This window comes from Chelonoidis abingdonii, chromosome 10 (assembly GCF_003597395.2).
Source record: "Chelonoidis abingdonii isolate Lonesome George chromosome 10, CheloAbing_2.0, whole genome shotgun sequence".
In the NCBI taxonomy this organism is placed as follows: Eukaryota; Metazoa; Chordata; order Testudines; family Testudinidae; genus Chelonoidis; species Chelonoidis abingdonii.
In genome coordinates, this window is record NC_133778.1 from 29,425,402 (window position 1) to 29,448,236 (window position 22,835).

Sequence of the window (22,835 nt, forward strand, 5' to 3'; positions counted from 1 at the left end):
AGCCTCTGTATGGTATAATGACCATAATCTGCCCTCCCTCTTCGCATGGGAATTCTGTAGGATTATTACGTAAACATCAATGTCAAGACTTAGTCCTTATAATTTAAAGATCTTTTAATGACATTAAATCAATAATAATCATGATGTTAGAATTTGAATATCAGTAACTGTCTTCTGTTTGACTAGGAACCTTTGCTCTTGTAAAAAAAACCTGCAGCTTTACGTTATATTAGCACCTAAAGGGAAAACCTTTTACTTCTACTGCAACATTGTGAGACTATCAGTTTTTAAAAATCTAGAAAACCTTTACTACAGTGAGCATCTCATTCTCACTAGTATTCTTCATATCACTGAACATCACCAGCATTAATTAGAAATAGCAATTATACACATAGCTGTATAGCTTTAAGATAAAATGTTTCCCTTAGATCTGTTCTATAAATCTTAGCACCAAGATTCAGTTCTTCCTACATGCATAGAACACCCACTGAAATTAATGTGAGCTCTCCACATGTAAGAAGGGCAGATTATTGGAGTCACAATCTACCTTGAGAATCTGAGAGTAAAATAGTCTCAGTCACTTCCCAATATCACACTCTACAAAGAAAGGCAAGAGACTGAAGGAATTAAATTTGAGGGACTGAAAAGAACCATTTAATATGTGATACAAAGATCACACATTCAAGTCCTGACCACTAAAATTTACCACAAAGGCCACAGTCTCCTATTTTTCTTCTGCTGAGTAGCACCTCAATCTACAAATGGTGCCAATGAAGTTAAAAGGATTATTTAACAGGACTTCATATGAGAATCTAGCCCAGAATGTTTAATATATCTCAGGCCATTCTTGAGAGCTAAATACACATATACTTACAACCTTTTACATCCCTCAGATTCACTACAGGCAAAAAGCAAATATTTTAAAAAGTGGAAGAGAACTAGTACTTTAAATCATGATAATAAGAATTAGCACACCCTTAACATTAAGTAAAACAAATGGTTTTAATGGAGCATATGTCTTTACTTTTCTTTAACTATCATGCTAATTTAATATGATGAAGACAAATCAGAAAAAAAAACAAACCAAAACCAAAGTAAATGTATATGTATCTGTAAAGTGCAGTTAACCTGTTGGGTTGATCTAAGACAAATAGAACATATCTGTTTATAATTGTAGTGTCCTGTGACTAGACTTTTGAGATGCAGCTTGATGGAAATTTAATCCTACATATTCCATACAAAATTACAACCCCTAAACTCAAAGACATTATTTGATTAGATACTGTTTTGAGTATCCAATCACTTTTGAAGTTAACACAGCTGTGTTAATATCCGATTGTCAGCACACCTCTCAAAAATAAAACAATGTAACAATGTTTCATTTTATCTACTCTTTTACATTGTATCTTGTATCAGAATGAAATCCCCCATTTTACTTGATATGTGCCCCTCCAATCCATCCATGGGTAGGACTTGCTGGGCTGGGCAGGAGGAAGAGCTGACCTCATGCTACCTTGACTACCTGCTCTGACTTGACTGGAATGATGATCATACTCAGGTCAGTTATGTGTCCTCTGTATGGAAAGTTGTCCCCTAACAACTCAAGTTCACGTGCTTCTTTTTCATGCGGAAGAAATCCCTAAACAAAGATTTAAAAAACTGTTCCTGGGAGAATTTTCTAAGAGAATTCAGTATTCCTTACTGAGGACATAGGAATCTGGGGAGAAGGGGAAGAAATCTGGAATCCACATAGCGTATGTACTTCATAGTTAACGAAAAAATTCCTCAAGAGCTAGAGCTGAGTCAAGTCACCCGTCCAGTCAATACTTTGCCATACTCATACCTGCCAAATCCATATCTTTCCTTGGGAGAGGTCAACAAGATAGAATCAGGTTACTATTTAATAATTAAAGACAGGTTTCAGAGTAGCAACCGTGTTAGTCTGTATCAGCGAAAAGAACAGAAGTACTTGTGGCACCTTAGAGACTAACAAATTTATTTGAGCATAAGCTTTCGTGGGCTACCGCCCACTTAATGGGATGCATAGAATGGAACATACAAGAAGAAGATATTTATACATACAGAGAACATGAAAAGGTGGAAGTACTCATACCAACTGTAAGACACTAATTAATTATGAGAAACTTTTATCAGCAGGGGAGAAAAACTTTAGAAGTGATAATCAAGATGGCCCATTTCGGACAGTTGACACGAAGGTGTGAGGATACTTTAACATGGGGAAATAGATTCAATTAGTGTAATCACTGAGCCATTCCCAGTCTCTGTTCAAACCTAAGTTAATGGTATCTAGTTTGTCTAGTGGATAGAGCACTGGCCTTTGAGTCTGTGAATGTTCCACACCTCTTGATCAAAAGGATATTCACATAGAGCTCAGTTGCAGCTTTGCCAGAAGCCCTGTACATGGGACAGTGCACAGTTGCCCTGTCCCAAGAGCAGATGTGGAACTGGAACAACTAGGAACCACTCCTCATTTCTTCCCATTCACCTGCATGTGAGAAAACTGTTGGGGAATGATGATTAAGGCCCCAAAATTGAGATACCCCTCAAAATGCAATGCAGGGGAAATTACTAACAAGTTGGGTGTTGGGTTGTTGGGGTTTTTTTTTTTTTTTTTGGTAATAATTCACAAACATAATGTTGGACTTTGAGTAAAAGGTTTCTGAAAACCCATGTTTAAAGAAGATAAGAAATGCTGACATAAAAGGTCATCAGTTTTTCCATAATTCCCCATTGAAATAAAAATTAGTTATGAGGATACATACTGAACTTTGATATTGAAATATAAAGATGAAGAATTGTTAAATTATAATTTTTGTTAGAGTTTTGTTAATTTAATAGTTTATAATTCTGTATAATACATAAGTTTGGATCAGACAATACCAGTGCCAAGGCAACAAGAGTTTAAAGGACAGGCAATGGACCCTCCCCACTACACCTCCAGCATTGTCAGGTGTGGAGAAGGGGACTTAAAAGGAAGAGACTACCCAGTTGGCGGCTGATCAGGAAAGAGAGCAGAGCTCTGCTACTGCCTCATTGAGGGTAGCCTGGTTCCAACAGTAGCACATGTAATATTATAGCATTGCACAGTGACAGAGCATTAAGTCTCAGTCCTGCAGTCTCTTACCACGTAAACACTAATTTACTTTAATGGGAGCTCCATGTACAAAATGATTGAAAGATAAAACTGATATATACCATGTTATGAACAGATATAAATAGTTATATCCAAGTGATGGAAAATATGAATAGATCTAATTATTTGATATTATGTCCAAATGAGGGTCAGAAACCCAGCATGATACTGGCACCTTTTAAAAATAATTATTTTTTAAATTATTACTTCAAAAAATGGAAAGAAAAACAAACCATAAATATGTATATTTATACAGGTTCAAGTCCTGCCCACTTAAAATTCACTTAGTAATGTTTAAGTTTATTGGATTCAGATGTTTTAATCTCCTCTAAAAATTGGGATATGTTTTAAAAATATTAATAGATCAATAATATACCATGCCAGCTAATTTCTTCTTCTTCTTCTTCTTCTTCTTTTTTTTTCACTGAAACAATTGACAGTCTGAGGTTTGAAGTATTGCTAATTTACATGTAGGATTTTTCATAAGGATCTTTCCTACACATATATTAGTATGGATTTAAATTATTTTATACTTAAAAATTTAAACATTATTTCACATTGTAACACAAGAGGAAATAATTATGATACTTGCTGTGAATTTCTATGAAGATTAGTACTCCCAAACAACTACAAACTCTTTGTGTTATTGAGTCATAGTAGGAACCCCCTAATAATGCATATCATCTATCATACTTCACTTATAGCATATAAAACACAGTAATTCATCTGCTATTTTAAATGTGAATGAGCAAAACTAGATTTACATTTTTCTGACTGAATATAGTGGTTCTTCTGTGTTACATCATTACAAGATTATATCCTTATGAAGTTCACTGCACAGATCTCAATGGGGAATGAGCAGAATTAACAAAAAGAAGCTGCATTTTTCACACTGATTATTAGAAGTGGTTAGCTGGCTATTGAGATGTGATAGTTTTTTGAGAAAGGTCCAGGCATTGAAATATATTTTGCCCAGAAAGTTAAATTTTCATCAGATTGGAAAAATGTGTCTGCTCATTAGAAAGTAACACAAGAAAGGTCATACATTGAAAAAACCAAAAAAACAAAAGCAAAAAAGAGGAAGCAGATTACCCAATGGTTAGACCTATGAATTTAAAAATTCTCCTATGAAAAAAGTGCATTAAAGTAATTTTAGCAAAATCCTACGATTACTTTTTATTACTATTTTTGGTAACATTACAAATTTGCTTCACAGAAATGTATAGAGAATACAAGAAAAGATATATTCATTCTACTTTTACTTTTGTAAAACATAGTAATTTAGATTTCCTTGTTTGACTAAGCATAATTTAGCCTTAAACACATACCAGTCCACATCCTGCCAAGTTTTGGTGCCTCTTCTAACTATAACATGCTCATCACAACTGAATGCTGCAGGACTCTTTGATGCCTCTTCTAACTATAATATGCTAATTCTAATTATTAGAACTTCTGTATGGTAATTCTTTCTTTTTAAATGTTAAATCTAAAGAAATAAATAAATTAGAGTATGCTTATATTTGAAACTCAACATTCTGGAGATGATTTTTTGAAAATATAAGATTTAAATATGCTATTCTTGTAATTAATGAGTATTAAATGTAAATGTCATATTAACATCTGTGTGTCTTATATTCACTAGCAAATAAAACAACGAAAACAATGTGCAAAAATGCTTAAATCAGTACTTTTGAGACTGTATTGCAGATTTCCAAACAGGCATTCACAGGCATTCCACCATACAAAATAACAGCTGTCGTAAGGGTCAAATTCTGTTCTCAGAACCATGTGCCAGAAGTCACATTGAAATAATACACAGCAAGCATATACACATTGCTACCACAATGCCAATAATAAATCAGTGAAGCACATAATTTGGCCATTATACAATTGCAATTTACAATCTCATATGTTATTTCTATTCTTTAAGTGTCAAGAGGCCCCATCAGGTACTTGGGTCCCATTGTGATCAACACTGGATGCACACATAATGAACATATGGTTCCTGGACCAAAAAGCTGAACAGGAAAATATTGTTTTTTGTTATTCTTGTTTCTTTTATATGAAGAATGTATCTATCACAGGGTTAGTATAAAAGCTGATTTTGCTATTAGACAAATTGAATGATCAGGTTTACCAATAAAGGATCAACTTTTATAGGAAAAAATCCTGAATACAGGCTGAGGATTTGGCCTGAGGGATTAGCACTTTTGATTGAATGCATAGTAAGTCATAAATCATATACAATTTACAGTTTTCACTGAGGAATTCATATAAGTCCCTATGAAAGAAAGACCTTCATATATACAATCATATCCATTCCGGTCACACGTTACTATTACACTTGACGACAGTGTGGAGACAGACCTCCACAGAACTTCATTTCAGTATGATAATACTAATAAATTATCATTACAATAATAAACAGACTCTGGAGGGTTTTGTGGATCAAAATGTAAACATCCACTTCAGGCTGATACTAGGACTAATGAAATTTCAGGCTGGCAATGTTGAAAAAAAACCAAAACACATTTTAAAAATATGTGGTAGGGCCAAATTTTAATTTACACAACTGTAAAAATTAAAGCAAATGCACTGTACATTGTGTGGATACTTCTGTAATTAAAAAAAAACCAAAAAACAAACAAAACCCCCCCTCTGACTTAAGAAAATAAAAAAAATAAAAATTGGCAAATTATTTTTCTGCTTGGACAAATATATAGATTCAAGGGATGTAATTCTGTCCCAATTGACTTCAATAGGACCAGCATTTCATCAATTATATTTAGATTAAAAACTAGATACTTTTCATAAGGACTTGTATATGCACATCAACTTTTTGTTGTTGTTGTTACAGCTATGTAAATATATTTGGATACAATAAACTATAACTTCTTTAGAGCCATTAGGGTCAGTCTGCTAAACAACCTATACTTTTAATAGTTCACTAACTAGATATCTAAATCTGCCATTTAAAAATTCCATAAAAATTGACATCCACTGATTCTGAAGAAGGCAAAATATTTCCATGGATAACTGTAGGGAATTTCAGAAGAACATAAAACTTGTTAAGACAAGAAGTAAGTTATAGACAAAACAATAGATGTAAGTAACAATATGTTTGTGACAGAAAGTTATTAAGCATCACTTATTGAATATAACTTTTAATTTTCCTACAATTGTTGGTTTGTCACAATCTTACTGTTACTTAAATATAGGATTATAGTGTGTTAATTACAATAATCAGAAATAGTGTGAATTCTGTATTTGTTATCAGAACACAAAGATGTTGTTAAATAATTTTAAGTTATACCAATCTTGGCTGGAAAACATAGTTGTATCCATGTACTCACTGGAGATGTATGTATTTGATTTATTCTTAACTGGTTCTCCAAATCTTGTACCTTATTTTTCAGTTCTATATTTTCAGTTTCTAGTTCTTGAATCTAAAAAAACAAATAGTCATTGTAACAGCTAGGGGGAGACTCATCCTCTGATGTATCTAATTTTAGCTATAAATCATGAGTAACATTTTCATTTCTTTATTTATCTGATATCTGCTCTTCTTAACAGTATACGACAAACTAATTACCAAAAAGTTAGTAATTGTGTTTAATAATTGACACAAATGCCTCATTTTATTTGATAATGTAATAAATTTCTTAGCACTTGTGAATGTTCAGGATGATGGAAATATGCACACTGTATTATTTCATAGATGATTGTCCTCTTTTTTAGTGTTTCTGGAGTCTGTTAATAATCTTCTGTCCTTAGTACAGTATAGTACTGCAACCTACGCTCCAGCATACTTCACAGAAATCTGTATATACGGTAGTATATAATTTTCATCAAGAGAAGCACCAAATATATATGACTTACTCTTTTCTGTAACCCTGCAATCTGTTTTCTTGTTTCAACATCTTTTCCTCCAGATTCCAGAAATTTCCTGTAAGCCAGGTCAAATGCTTGACCAATTGTTAAAGTTATTTCTTCAGCCTTTAGATAAGTAAAATATTGGAATTAGCAAGTTAAGAGTATCTTATACAGTGTTTTTCATTTCACAGTAGCACAAAACATATTACAAAATTAGGGCCCTACCAATTTAACGGCCGTGAAAAATTTGTCACTGACTGTGAAATAAGCCCTTCCCTGTGAAATCTGATCTCCCCCTTGTTGCTGGGAGAACTCCAGTCAGGGGGCTCCTAGCTGCAAGTCCTGGCTGGGCTGGGAGAGGACTTGTCCTTCCCCTGCACGGCCATTCTTACTTTCAGGGGGAGATCAGACCCACCTTGGAGTGCCTCCCCCTGCTGCAGGAAGCTCCAGCCCCAGAAGTTCCTGCAGCAGGAGGACTTTTGTGGAGGTGGGTCTGATATTCCCCTGCTCCTGGAAGTGCCCTACCCAGGGAGCTCTTACCTGTGAGTCCCTGCTGGGCTGGGGAGAGACAGGACTTGTCCCTCCTTTGCATGGTAGCTCTGAGGAGAGGGTGTGTGTTAGGGAGATTAGATCTACTTCCAGGTACCTTTTTGGTTGGGACCCCCATGATTACAACACTGTGAAATTTCAGATATAAAGAGCTGAAATCATGAAATTGACCAATTTTAAATCTCTGTCTGTTAAATTCATCAAAATGGATCCTGAATTTGGTATGGCCCTATACATAATGTTCAATATACCTAGGTATTGCTTCACCCACCGCTGAAATGAAGTCAGCTTTGAAAAGAAACATGGCAGCCAGGAAGATAACTGAAGAATAATTGATGCAAATAAACTACAGGGGAAACTGCTGTAGATAGAATGCAAATATCTATGGTGCAGTGTACATTATGCTACTTTAATATCTATAAACAATGTGCTTCGGTCTGTTTTTGTTGCATTTTCATCTCTTGAAAGTGGCTGATGGCTGTAACTTTTCTTTTGTTAAATAAATATTTTTACTGAATTCAAATTTTGCTTTCACTGTTTTTAGTTAGGTTTCAAAAGTCTATATTATAAAAATAGGGTATCAATTTCCACAAGGTCAATATATCTATATATCATATATCTGTGCTTAAGTATTGAAGACCACAAGTGCCAAACCAAATCTGTGCATGTCCAGGCAAATAAAATAGTTTTCTCTCTTCATATCTGAGAACTCCATACATAATGTTTCAATTCCTTTTACATAGGAAAGTTTTACTTTGGATAACTTTTGCAGTGTCAAAAACCCAACAATACAATACATTAAGTCATTGTTAATGTTTTTGGAAACTTAGTTAATCCCAGTAATCACTATTAAATAGTCAGCATTTGCTCAGTTTTCTCCTTGTACTTAGAACAGGAAAAACTGGCATATATGCAATGTGTTTGTTGGAAAACAGATTTTTTTTTGACAACCACTATAAGAACTGGATTTATGTCAACTGGATTAGACTATTGGTTTTCTTTGTCATTGAAAAGCAAAGAAAAACATGGGAAAATATCAAAGCAAGACTGAGATTTTAATTTTCAAAGCAAGTAGAGACTTTCCCTTTGATAACTTTCTGTAATACCAAATGACTGATAGAAGTTTAATCATTTTATCTGCTGCAAATTAACACAACAAAGTGACAGTTGCTCAGAATTATCATTACCAATCAGCTGCATGTTGACTATCTTAGAGAACTGACCATATTTACAACTAATTAAATAATGGTAAATTGGCATTTAGGAATATGCAATGCTGGCACTATGGGTACTTTCCAGGAAATGTGCGTAGATTGGAAGGGAAGGCATCAACTTGAGTGAGCTTCTTTGGAAGCTGAAGGAGCTAATGGACTGGAAAGACGGAGGGGGCAAAACTCACTTTGGGGACCATAGGGGTAGACAGACAGAAGTGTCAGAGAAAGAGCAATAGTGACTGGGATGAGAAAGGTACTGTCAAGAATCAGGGCTTACAGCAGAGCCAGTCACCAGGCAACTTAATGAGCGCAGCTAGCTTGTAGCAGGCTGTCTGATTGGCTACACTGCCTGACTGGTGGGAAGAGAGTCAGCAAATCAGCTCTTGAGCCCAGTAGATGCAACAGTTTGGTAGCTGCTCAAAACATTCACCCATGGCTGTGATAGCTCCTGTGTTTGCTTGTTCCCAGCCTTGCTCTCACTTTGTTCCACCAGATTTACCTCCTTCTCCAGTTGCTAGGCATGACTGCCATGTCTCAATTTATGACAGTTTTAGCAGCCCAAAAAACCAGGGAACTAGAACTGATATGGTTAGCTTGGATCCTACAAATGCCAATACCTCTCTGATGGAAATAATCGGAGCCCGACAGATCTTGCAGGCCCAGGTTACCACTCTGAAGGCATAGAACACAATCTTGTAAGCTCAAACTTTGCTTTCGGTTCCAACCCCTGCTCCTCATGACCCCAAACTCTCTCTGTCTGATAAGTTCAATGACAATCATCATGTTTCATGGGTTCCTAAATCAATGTTGGCTCCTATTTCTGCTATGCCCACAGTTGTACCCCAATGGCCAAGCCCAAGTGGGACTAATTATCAGCCTGTTTACCTGGGAGGCTCTGGTTTGGGCATCTCTGCTCCTGAAAAAATCAAGCCCACTTCTGGGCCGATTTAAGAACTTTATTTGAGCTATGGTGGTGATTTTCAATGACTCAAGTCATGAGCGTACAGCTGAAGCTGCACGTGAGGTTTTGCAGTAGGAGATGCTGGCCAGTTGCTAAATATGCAGCAGAGTTCTGATGGTTGGTAGGAGACATCTAGTGTTATCATTTCTGGCTTGGCCTAAATGGCAATATTAAAGATGAATTGGCACAGGTGTAATCGCCATCCTGCCTGGCTGCCTTACTCAACCTAGTCATCAAAATTGACAAATGCTACCGAGAAAAAATGATGGTCCTCTTGGCTCCAGCTAGCCCTGCTGGCTCCAGCTCCATTCCCCCACCACTAGTCCCTTCTCCATTGCTTGAGCCCAAGCAAGTCAATCAGGTCCAGCCCTGCCTCTCCGACACATACAGGAATTGACACTGGACATTGGACCTATGGGGATCAGGGCTGGGTTTGCGTCTTTTCCCTCACCCCAGCAGTCTATGCCTATTCTCATCCACCGGTACTTTCATGATAGCCAATCAGCAACCAACACATCTTCAACTCCCTTTCCAGCTATGGCACCCTGTGATGCCTGACACCAATCTAGAGTAGCTGGTGGATTCAAAACGTCAGGCAATTTCATGGATCTGGAATTTGCCCAAGCACACAATATCTCCACCCAGCACAACGACTCCCCCAAGTTAGTGAAGTCCACAGAGCTGTCATTCCTTTTGTGAAGACCAGATGGTTCTCTTAGAGTTAACTGCCCCTGAGGCTACTGAGAAGTCCTCCAGTTTGAGCTAATTCATTCACTGTATTCATCAGTTGACACTGGCATCCCCTGGCTCATCTCCCATGACCCATGCATCTATTGGCACTCCGGCATGGTATGCTTTGATCTCCCATTTTTTCAATAGTCTTGTTTTCTGATGGCTAACTGGAGATCAGAAACCTTTTTTGGTTTACTTGGTCCTCCAAAGAATTCAGAGACATGAAGATAGGATGTAAAGGTGACCCAACAATCACCATGACAACACTCAAAAGCTCTGTGGATTCCTGTTAAATAGCAGCACTATGTCGATGTGTTCCGCAAAAAGAAAGCCAATGCCCTACTGCCCCCTCAGAGCTATGACTGTCCCATCAACTTCTAGCCGAGAGCAGAGGTTCTCCCTCTCTGAACCTGAAGTATTGGTATTTCGGAGCTATCTTGACTAAAACCTGCAGAAGGGATTCATTTGCCCCATCACGTCCCCAGCAGAACCCTAGTCTTCTTTGTGGTGAAGAAAGATGGTTCTTTCCAGCCTTGTGTGGACTACTGAGCTCTGAACGAGATTACACTCTGAAACTGGTACCTCTTACCGCTTATAAATGAACTGTTTGAAAGACTCCACTCTTCCATGATCTTTACAAAGTTGAACCTCCATGGAGCTTATAACCTGGTGAGTTATCTAGCAAGGAGATGAATAGAAGACCATCTTCTGTACCAGGTATGGCAACTATAAATATTTGGTCATACTGTTTGGGTGCTCTGGCAATCTTCCAGCATTTCATAAATGATATATTAGGGATATGCTGGACCAGTTTGTCATCATTTACCTGGATGAGATCCTCATTCTCTCTGAGCTCCACAATCATCACGTGCGCATTGTCTTGGAGAGACTCTGCCAAAACCATCTATGCATGAAGCTTGAGAAAAGCTTGATAAGGTCACGGTGATATATCTTTTCACCTGAGGAATACACCGGGAACCCACATAAAGTGGTGAAAATATCCAACTGGGCTGCAGCCAAGAAGATATGAAGGGTGCAGCAATTCCTGGGGTTCGCTAATTTCTAAAAGCAATTCATTAAAGGATTCTCTAGCCTGGTTGCACCCATAACAGTGTTCTTGCACAAGGGGGCTCAGTTTCCCGAGCTCACATAGGGTCAGACAGCCTTTGATGAACTAAAGAAAGCATTCCTCTCAGCACTCATCCTGATTCACGCAGACTACACAAAACTATTTACAAATGCGCCCATACCATGAACCTACAATCAAAACGGCTAGATCTTCTCCGGCCTCTACCCACACATCTGCAGCCTTTGTATACTATATCAATGGATTTAATTGCAGAAATGTCATGCTCACAAGAATACACGTTAATCCTGGATGCACTGATCTGCTAACAAATATGGCACACTTCATCCCAAACTGTACCTTTCCTACCACATTGGGACCCAGGTTCACTCTTCCTAGAAAATGTTTTCCGTTACAATGGGTTAAAGACAGGCATTGTATCTCATCAGGGTCCCTGTTCATTTCTTGATTCTGGTGGGAATTTTTCAGATTGGCTGAGGTGAGAGACTCACTTATCACCCAAAGACCAATGGGCAAACAGAGAGAGAATCAAATCTTGGTGCAGTATCTTTATTGTTTTCTCAGTTACCACCAGGACGATTAGCCTTCCCTGATGTGCTACTCCAACAATGCAATCTACATCTTGACCTGTTAATCATTAAACCACACGACCATAACTGAGGATACGGTTTAGTTCTGGAGGTCACGGATTCTGTGTTTTTAATGGACTTCCATGACTTCTTTGGCTTCAGCTGTCAGTGGCTGTAGCTGGGGTTGGAGCCAGGTTTGTGCACCCCCGCCCCACAGCTTGGGCTGGGGCTGTGCCCCCTCCCCTTGGTGGTGGAGCTCAGGCTGTCAGTCCGCTCCCATAAGGCTCCAGCTGTCATTCCTCCCCCTGGTTATTTTTAGTAAAAGTCGCAGACAGGTCACGGGCTCCCATGCATTTTTGTTTATTGCCCCCCACCTGTCCATAACTTTTACTAAAAATAACTGTGACAAAATCTTAATCTTAACCATAACCCACTGATTCTTTCTAGATGAGCCAAAGTCCTACTATATCTTGTGTTTATAATTACATGAAAAGAACTTCATAGTCAAAAGGTCATTTTTTCTTGGTCTGTAAGCACCCATTGTATATAAAGGGGTGCCTATTATTATACATGTTTGTTGTAATGGACAAAATGACATAATTGTTAAGGGATACACATACGTGCATGGTAACTGATAAAGTTAGTAACTGACAAAATGGACAAGGAGCATTTGGTATAGCGGATGTGTTCTGGAATCAATGTAACAACAAACCATTAAGTTATGTGTTGACTAATGTCCAAGTCATTAAGAGCTAAATATGGTTACAGACGTGATTAACTTATTGATTAGGTTAAGGTTAAGAATATTCAGATAAGCAAAATGTCAGCAAAATCAACTCTGGGAAAAACATGAGGATTTTTCTGGGTTCTGAATGTATATATAAAGGGTGATTTTAAGGAAGTTAAACAGAAGTGCACTGATTAACCATTAAGCATCACTTCTCCATTACAGAGATTGATATGTATATTTCCTTTCTCTGCACAGCACTGTATTAAATATTGCTTGATTGTCTTAAATAAAATGTCAAAAGAGTTAGTTATTTGACAAAATGTTTTATTGACTACAAACACATACCAGACGCAATATAGCCCCTTCTTTGCAAACTATGGCTTCCTCTCCCACTTTCATGCATAAGTACCCATAAGTTCCCAAGCACCAGCCACTGTGGATTTAGCCCTCAACATATATTGGGTGCACGAAGAGCTCATGGAACACTTGAAGCCTGCCAAAGAAGCCTATAAAACACCACATGGACCAAGACAACCAAGCCGTCCAAAATCTGGCCATAGGGACATGGTATGGCTCTCTGCCCAGAATCTTAAATCAAACTACCCATTTGCCAAACTAGATTACCAATGCCTGGGCCCCTTCAAGATTATAGAATGGATAAACACAGTGACCTTCAGGCTACAGTTGCTTGAGTCCTCGAAGATCCACCTTCTCACCTCACACTTTTAAAGCCCTACACCTAGAGCCTATACCCAAACCTCCCCACCTATAACAGTTCTCGGACAGGAGGAGTATTTGGTCCACTGAATCCTCAACTCAGCAAGTTAGGGGAAGGCTCCAGTACCTGGCGGACTGGGAAGACTACAGTCTGGAATGATGGTCTTGGGACAGGGCAGAGAACATGCACATTCTGGACGTATTGCAAGAGTTCCATCAGAAGTACCTGGAGAAACTGGGCCCAGTTAGGAGGCATCCTCAAGCTGGGAGTATTGTCAGGTATTCTGCCCTGCAGAAGAGTCAATCTCCAGACAACCTAACAAGTGCAGCTGGCCTGTAGTAGGCTGTTATTGCCCACAGCTGCGATAACTCCTTTGCCTATTTGTTCCCAAACTTGCTCCCACCTTGTTTCAGTCGTGCTCCTGCCTTTGATGGTGGACCCAGCCTTTCCTCTGCCTTCCCCACTCTGATTCTGACCCTCAAATCCAATTATTGACATCTGACTCTGGCCTCTCCTCTGAGCCTGGGTGCCTTTTTCTGGCTATTGATTCCTGTACCAACCACTACGCACAACTGCTCATATCCTGGTCTCTGAAAGGTACTAGCATAAAGAGATTAGTGGGAGGGAAGAAGAAATGCACCTGAGATTGAGAAGTGATCAGTGTTTATTGCTGCCCTCCCTAAAAAAAGAGAGAAAGGAAGACAGACAAGAAGACAGAAATGAACAGAAATGTACAGTGAGTATACACATTGTTACTGGCATTGGCACTGTACTATTGCAGATGAATGACAAGACCACCGAACACATTCTATAAGCGGTAAGGCAAAAGATTATATAACTGCATCTAATGCTATAAAGGAAAAAAAAGCTGTAATTTTTGTCAAGAGTTTTTTTACAGTCTTCTAAATGAGGCATGATGAAACAGAGGTCCTGAGCAATTGTGAATATTAAATATCCCTTGTCATTCTTCATAAGAATAAGTGCATTAGCATTAATATCCTAGTTAAATTCCATTAGGCATTTATTTTCTGCCTATGTAAACTCCTACTGTTTCAGCTGAACACAGTATTCCTCTCTTCCTGTCCTAAACTATTCTTGAATGTAACTATGCATTGTTGAACAGTTGTCATGTTGCATCACAGAAGTGACTGCATTCTTGTAGTGGTGTATCAGCACATGGGTGACCCAGCAGAGGGGAGGATGCTGACTGTGCAAATCCCATAAGGATGTGTGTGTGTGTACTGCACAACAGTCCATGTGGCTACGTCACATAGCGTGCTGCAGTAACCTCCACATGGCAGCTTTGCAACATTCCAGAGCCTGGAGGGAAACGGATCCTCTCCCCATCTTGTGTGTCAGCCTGGTGCTAGGCCCAGGTAGTGAGGCTGGGTACCGGGAAGAAGATTTGTCTCAAAAAAGAACATTGTGACTTAGGTGAAAAAGCATTAACAAAATGTTTAATTTAAATCTGTAATACACACAAGTACAATTTTAAAGGCAATATCTTGACATGAAACAATATATCAAGCTGCCCCTATACAAGGGGCTACCCAGCTGCTTGTTTTAGCCTCTTCCTAATACTAATTTCAAAACAGGCCATTTGAGATACCAAAATCATTGTAAAACATCTGACATACTTACACACTTTTCACTGTCAAATACATAGCACAAGTGTTTATTTGACTCAGAATCTTTGCATATGAAGGTAAATATCCTCTTGTCAGTTTTATCATCAGCACAAAATGATATCCTATGAAGCTGGCAATTGTGCTGGACTTCCTGCAAATGACAATAGAATGATCACATCTGATGAGTTAATTTTTTAGTATTTTATTCAGAAAATTAATACTCTACATAGCTTGATATAAAGGAACAAGTTATAGTAATATGATGTTTACTTTATTGTGACAAATTTATTGTGACCTTTCCCTCTTTTTAGGAAATGATATTGCATCATTCAATGTGCATGTAGTTACAAGGGAAGGTCCCCGCCCTGCAATGAGCTTTGTGCAGATGGACCTATGCGCCTGTGTGGAACTCATTGCAGGACAGCTACCTAATTTTATCAATTAAACCTTTATTGCAGTTTGAAGAATTCAAAATTTGTTTAAACTGTTAGTGATCATTCTAGCTAATACTGACTGCATCTGAGGGTGGTTCTTCACTATAGGGAGATAGACGCTGCCGCAATCGATGCAGCAGGGATTGATTTAGCAGGTCTAGTGAAGACCTGCTAAATTGATGGCAGAGTGCTCTTCAGTTGATCTTGATACAATAACTCCCCACTTAACATCCTCTTGCTTAACGTTGTTTCGATATTATATCCCTGGTCAATTACAGAATATGCTCCATTTAAAGTTGTGCAATGTTTCACTATAACATTGTTTGGCTGCCTGCTTTGTCCAGAGTTGGTAGCTCCCCTATCAGCTCCCCTATACCCCCCTCCTAGTGTTCAGGAAGGAGGGGGAGGAACGAGGATTCTGTGCGCAGGCTCCCCATCTCTCCCCTGCCTCCTGAATGCCACAAACCAGCTGATAGTTGCAGGCAGGAGACAGGGGAGGGAGGGGGGAGGCTTTGCGTCAAGTCCTTGCTCCTTCCCCCTCCTTCCTGCTCCCTGAACGTTGCAAGCCAGCTGATTGCCAAGGGCAGGAGGGAGGGAGAAGGAACGAGGACATGGCACGCCTGCCCCCTCCCTCCTGCCCGCGATAATCAGCTGGCTTGTGGTGTTCAGGAGGCAGGGGGAGCCTGCGTGCCATGTCTGCGCTTCTCCCCTCTCCCTCCTGAACGCTGAAAGCCAGCTGATTGCCACAGGCAGGAGGCAGAGGAGGGAGGGGGGCGAGTGAGGACATGGTGTGTGGAGTAAAGGGGGCGGAGGGGAGGAAGAAAAGGTGGGTTAAGAGTGGGGGTTTGGGGGAAGGGGTGGAGTGGGAGGGCTGAGGGTTGAGACCCCCTGCTCCTGGTGCTTGCAGAGTAGGGGAAGCTGCTGATGCTGCTGAGCAACCTGCTTCTCCTACCCTACAACACCTTCAGCCTCCTTGCCTGCCTCATTGTCTCCAGTGCCAGTGGGCTGTGCCTGTGTGGAGTAAGGCGGGAGCACCTCCCAACTATAGCACTGTACAGTACCTTATGGCAAAAAAAAATTTCCCTGGAACCTAACCCCCTCCATTTATATTCATTCTTATGGGAAAATTGGATTTGCTTAACATCGTTTCACTTAAAGTTGCATTTTTCAGGAACATAACTACAACGTTAAGTGAGGAGTTACTGTATTCCAGCTCTCTGAGAAGAGTAAGGGAAGTCGACCAGAGAGCATCTCCTGTCACCGCAGTGCAGTGAAGACACTGGGGTAAGTCGACATAAGCTATGTCGACTCCAGCTATGTTATTCACGCAGCTGGAGTGGCGTAACTTAGGTCGACTTACCCCCTGGTGAGGACATGCCCTCAATCTCCTAAGAAGCAAACCTTAAAAAGCAGAATCTGCAAGACAAAAAAGGCTTACAAATGAGAACAGATAAAGACAGCTGGAATTATTTAGCCCTGACAGAAGTAACTAAGCATTTAGATTAGGTAAAGGTTATTGTAAAATTGGGTATTGGAAAACAGCAATAACGTTCATTAATGGTCTAGATGGTTACTAATTTTTATTTCTAGTGTAAAAGTGGTGAATCAAAACCATCATCTTATAACTGCAGAGAGGAAAATAAAACATACTAGTAACTATCAGAAGAGACAAGACAAAAGAACAAGAGTGTACACATGTGCCTAAGAAATATCAGTATAGAACTTTCAGGTTTTTAACAAATGTGATAAATCATGTGCCTATGAGAGTTGTGATTTTGAGTGTCAGACCAGATCTTAATAACTCAAGGACTTAATATGTTTGGGAGAAGAATTAAAACACACAAAACACAGGGCATTTGGGACACTTTTTGTGAGAACTAGTTAGTTAAGAACTTGAACACAGAGCTTTTTGTTGGAGTTCTGATGTCCTATGCCTGAGAGTTGTAAGTTGTGTTTTGCTTTTTCAGTTTAATATTTCTGCTCAGGAGTGCATCCTCTGTAATTATGCTTTGAAATGACAATTAATATCTCACCCAGCAAAGAAGTAATCTGATTATGGAGTCCAGACCTTCTTGACACCTAAAAGCCAGGAGAGATTTAATTTGGAGTAGTACCCAGAGGAAACTCCCTACATGCTTGTAGTATGTGTGTGTCATGGCAGAACCATTCTAATTCACTATTCTATTGTTAATATCAAAGAAAACAATTTCTACAGAAACTATGGCTTTTCTTATAAAATGCATTAAGTAATTCTAAATGTTTCTGTTGGCAACAAATGGGGTGTTTTTCAAATTCCTTCATATGGTTTCTATGAAAAAAGGCACAAATCCAAATCCTTCCTATATACACAAGTACACTCACATTCTGTCAACTCAAGATATATATTTTAAAGTACACACAAGTTATACTGTGACAAGGGCATGGCTTCATTTCTGTCTTCTTTCCTTCAGAAACTGAGCAGACTCCACCAGGTGTACACTCAGTGACCTTTCATTTTAAGTTCTCTCCACCAAAATTATTACAGTCCCCGTGGGACAGTCGCTTTACAATATTCACAGTGCCTTTGGCCCTCTCCTCAGGACCTGAGGGGAACAGAGGTCTCATATCTCTAAGATCTCTGTGTGGCTGAGCTCAGCTAGCGCTGTTCCTCTCTCTCACTCCCTCTTGGCACTTCCTTCCTGTGCCTCTTTATCAGACCTGGGCTGATGGGCTAATTGAATCTTTATCCCACCCAGCCCACCAGCCTGGTTAGATAATTACCCCAATCAGTTTTCCCTGGGAAAGTAATTAGCATCTAAGTGAGCAGAGTACATGCTCTCCTGCGCTCTCCCCACCTTCCCTCCCTGTACTCTGTGACACACACTTAAAATACAGTCTTGGAATTAGAAGTGTGACCATGTAAATCACTGTTTCTGATGAATGGAATTAAAAAAACCCCAAACTACTCCCCAATATTTTCTTATGGCCTAACTGCTTAAACACTGGCAATGAGAGTGTTCTTAATTTTCAAGAGCCTGGCAAAATTACAGAAATAGAAAGAATATTTGAGATTCTAGTATTTTATTTTTCTCAATAACCCTCTTGGTGTTTTATTTCATTTGGCCAGTAGCATGGGAAAGCAGTACCAGCTATGAAGGAAAATATTGCAGTTGATATGTGAACTATATCTACTTTAAAAATTGTGGATTCCTGTGCAGAGATGATAGATTGCTGTAATCTCAGCAGGGGGGGCAGTCAGATCTCCAAGAATCAAGCCTCAAATAATTTGCTTAGGGCCACAGACCAACAGCAGAACCAAGATTATAACACAGGATTTAAGTCTTTCAAAGATTTCTCCATGTTTTCAATCTCTCTCCGTCTGCCATGTTCCCTGTTCCCAGTCTCTACACTCTCTCCACATCTATCCTCTTGCGCATCTTGTCCTCCAGTAAAATGTCTCACACACACTGAACCTCTATCTCTCCTGCAGCTTGTCAAAAAACACACACACGTTAAAACAATTTTTCTCATTTACCTTCTCGCCAAAAATCTTAGTCACATTCTTTTCCATCCATGCTGGTTGCGCAATCTTCACCACATCCCCTAGGTTCTGCCTCTTCTTCCAAACTGGTCTCATTCGGATCTGTTCCCCCGCGCCGAACAAAAGGCTCTCTCCTCTTCCTATCTCCCGCATCTTCCATCTGCTCTCTCCTCCCTTTTCCATGCTCTCAGCTCTCTTCCTCTCCCCTACATCCCAAGACACTCTCCCCACCCCTTCCCTTTTGGCTTTCTCCTCTTCTTCACCTCTCCACAAAGCTTGGAGCTCTCCAAACTTTACCTTATACTCTCTCCATCCACCCCTTTAACAACAGATTGTGTTTCTTCATGTTCCCAGTGCCACCTCAGCGGGCAGCACAGGAGCCTTCTAGGGAAAGAGGCAATTCTTTGCAGCGACTGCCAGCTGCCCTCTCAACCCCATTTAGGAAAGAAGGAAGCAATTTTTCCTTGTGTTTAGGGAGATGGGCTACAGTGGGAAGAAGAAAAGCTCTTTTATGTTTCCTCTTCAACCTTTGAGTCAGTAAATTAGACGGTGACAGCACCAGAGGAAGAAAATGTTGAGGGGACTGAGCCAGGCAGTATCATATTCTAAACATGGTTCTGTCACTGATTTCCCTGGGCAAGTTATTCTCAGCCTGACAGCAACTGGGAGTGAGGAAGTCCTGTGTTATAATCTTGGTTCTGTTGTTGCTGTGTGGTCTGAGCAAGTGATTTGGGGCTTGATTCTATGAGATGCTGAGGGCCTCCTTCCTCATGGGCTTGGCATCTTCACCCTTTCATTGACCTTAGTGGGAGTTAAATCACCTCACTGAACTGGGCCCCAATTTCTCTGTTTCTTGACTTTTAAAGTCCAGGTTTGTTCAACACTGTATAACTCCTACACTATTTGGGCCAGGGGACATCTTTTGTGTTTGCACAGAACTTCCCAAAATGGAGATCTGATCTATGATTGGGGCTCCCAGGTGCTACCACAATTAAAATTAATAATAATATTAATAACACGCAAAACAGTTCAGGGGAAAAAAGACTCCTTCAGCTACCATGACTCACTGTGGTCAGTAAGCTAATTAAAATGAATTATTCTCAACAAAAACAAAAAAAGAAAAAAGCGATTGTTATAACATCTGAAAAAGATATCCATAAACATCTATAAAAAAAATCCCTCCACACTGATTAAAAGTGAGTTCAACTATTTGTACATGTAATACAAAGGAATAATGTGTTTGTGTTGGAATAAGCTATTTATCCTCTGTTTACAGAAAACACAATAAATGTGTTCCTTTTGATATTGTCATAATACTGTGTGTATTTTAAATCTGCTTTTGCTGAATTGCAAATGAGGGCTTCATTCATGTGTAATTTTGTAGTGTTAAGAAAACAAAGAAAAAAGAGGTACAAAAACTGCTCCTAGTTGATTTCTATTAATGCTTGTTATAACATTTTCAAGAGTTTAAAATGTCTTGTTCCCTTAGTAATTTGTGTCCCACAATTTTCTATAAAGCTCCTTATATTTCTTTCTGCAAAGGATTAACTTTTTTTTGGCATTTGTTATTTTTAAAATGGCTGTAGTTAGGACAAGGATTTGAAATCACTTTTCATCCCACAATGCCACAAGGAGGATACAGAACTACAATGAAGTCAACTTAGCATTGCTGGGTTTTTTCTGCTTACCAACTTTTCACCCACTGTCACTTAAAGGGTCTCAAGCAGAAAGGTTTGCAAGTAAAAATGTCCTTGAATTAAATTTGGCTTATCTCCTACTACAGTATTATACTGAATTGCAATATTCATCATAAAAATAATAATACAAAATGCAGCAACAAGAGTTTAGTAATTATAAAATGTTGAAAATTATTGAATAACTAGACCTACAATACTTTTAAGATCTGTTTATAGGCCTTTAAGTCATTATTCCTCTTTGAATTCAAGGGAAGATTTTTTGTTTAGTTTTGTTTTTTTTCTGTAAGTCAAATTACATTTTCAACCACAATAGGGAGACAATGAACTACAATACTGTAGAAATGACCATGGTTCAGGCCATATTTCACCAAATCAGTTGCTGCCATTGTTATGAAGCCATACTTATAGCACAGCTGGAATTTCAAAGCCTTCTGAGGGGGGGGAACACCCAGAAAAACAAATACCCCTTCCAAAATAGTGAAAGAGAAGTCTCACAGCAAATATAAATGGCTCATAAAGTCAGCTACAAAAGTTGATATGCAACACTACTACATATTTAGTTATCCCCATTAAATAGTCAACATCTGCCAGCGCACAACTCATAGTTGCCACAGCTATTTCTTCTTCCATATGCTCTCAAACCAGAGGACACAGGAGGGTTGGAAACAGGTGTCAGAGGGTCGTGGCCACTTTGCCCTTCTTGAATGGCTATATGGAATGTCAGTCCCAGTGTAGTTCTGTTACAGAGATGTGAGCATCCCTATGTACTCTATATTTAGAAAACCCGTGTTATCTCATATACTTCTGTGTGGTAAATATTGACAAAAATGATTATTTACAGTAACTAGCAAAGGCATTTTTACAGTTGTTCCATAAGTAGGGAGTTTTTCACTACTAGAAATTGTTAGAAGAGTGGTTTATAAAATAGAATTTCTAAATCAATGTTGAATTAACTACTGGTGTAACAAACAATTATGAAGTGAAGTTTCTTACCTTTGTTTTTGGATCTAGAATTTTTACACCATAAATTGAGATTTGTAATTCAACTTTCGGGGTTTTCTGGCCTTCAGATTTCTTGATATGTCTTGCAAACTATAAGAAGGGAAGCAGAGATGAAATCACTATACCATGTTACCAGTTTTCCAGTTTAAAATGGCACTGGGTCATTAATTACTGATCAGTCCATCATCACATTAGTTGGTAAGTGCCACACTAATACAATTTTAGTTTAAAAAATACTCATAGACGTAGATGTCCTCTTTCAATTGCAGCAGCTAGGACTGTGATAAACTTTGGCAAGACCTTTTTTAAGCTGGCTTGTAACAGGATGGCCACAGCAAACTCACCGAGAAAAGCTATCTACTTAGCTTCCTGCCAATTGTCTAAAAAAACAGATAACTTAAATAACTTCCTTTTGCCTCCTATGTGTGTCCTGCAGCCAAACTCCCAGTTCTTTACAGAGCCTGCAGACTATCACTGTCCTTGTTAAAACAGGCATTTCATTAATATAGATTTTTTTTCTAAGCCTGTATTAAAGCTTATGATATTTTCTATTTCATTCTCATATTTTCTTATTTATCCTCTTTCCTCCCTTTCACCGCCTTTTTTCTTATGTTCAGTTTAACGTCTTTTTATATGGGAGTTCTGTTGGAGGAGCAGGTTTTTGTAGTTTGTGGATTGTATTGCGTAGTTTGTGTGTGTGAAGGCTGCTAGGGGCTGTGTGCTGAGAGAGCGGCTGAGCCCTGGGTAGCGGGCGGGGCTTACCTGATTAGGGGTCCTATATAAGTAGCCAGGTACTCAGGCAGCGGCAGCGGCACAGAAGCCAGCAAACAGAGCTGCTAACAAGGGAGTTTCAGTGGGAGTTTCCAGGGGGAGGTTGGAGGGGAGACCAAGGCAGAGGAACCAACAAGCCAGAGAAAAAAGAGGACAGTGGGGCACCAGGAGCCCGGTGCCTAGGAGGTCCGTGTCG

General features: G+C 39.2%; 1 protein-coding gene across 3 annotated transcripts in view; it reads right to left on the reverse strand.

The window, feature by feature from the left end:
- Positions 1 to 22,835, reverse strand: part of GULP1 (GULP PTB domain containing engulfment adaptor 1) — a 217,202-nt gene that overhangs the window by 47,371 nt on the left and 146,996 nt on the right. For all 3 annotated transcript variants that reach the window (XM_075070066.1, XM_032802591.2, XM_075070065.1), the window contains exons 5-8: positions 21,860 to 21,958; positions 15,229 to 15,366; positions 7,034 to 7,150; positions 6,508 to 6,600 (exon numbers count right to left, since the gene is read on the reverse strand). In XM_075070066.1, the coding sequence (XP_074926167.1) occupies positions 6,508 to 6,600; positions 7,034 to 7,150; positions 15,229 to 15,366; positions 21,860 to 21,958 (447 nt within the window). The remainder of the gene's footprint in view (positions 1 to 6,507; positions 6,601 to 7,033; positions 7,151 to 15,228; positions 15,367 to 21,859; positions 21,959 to 22,835) is intronic.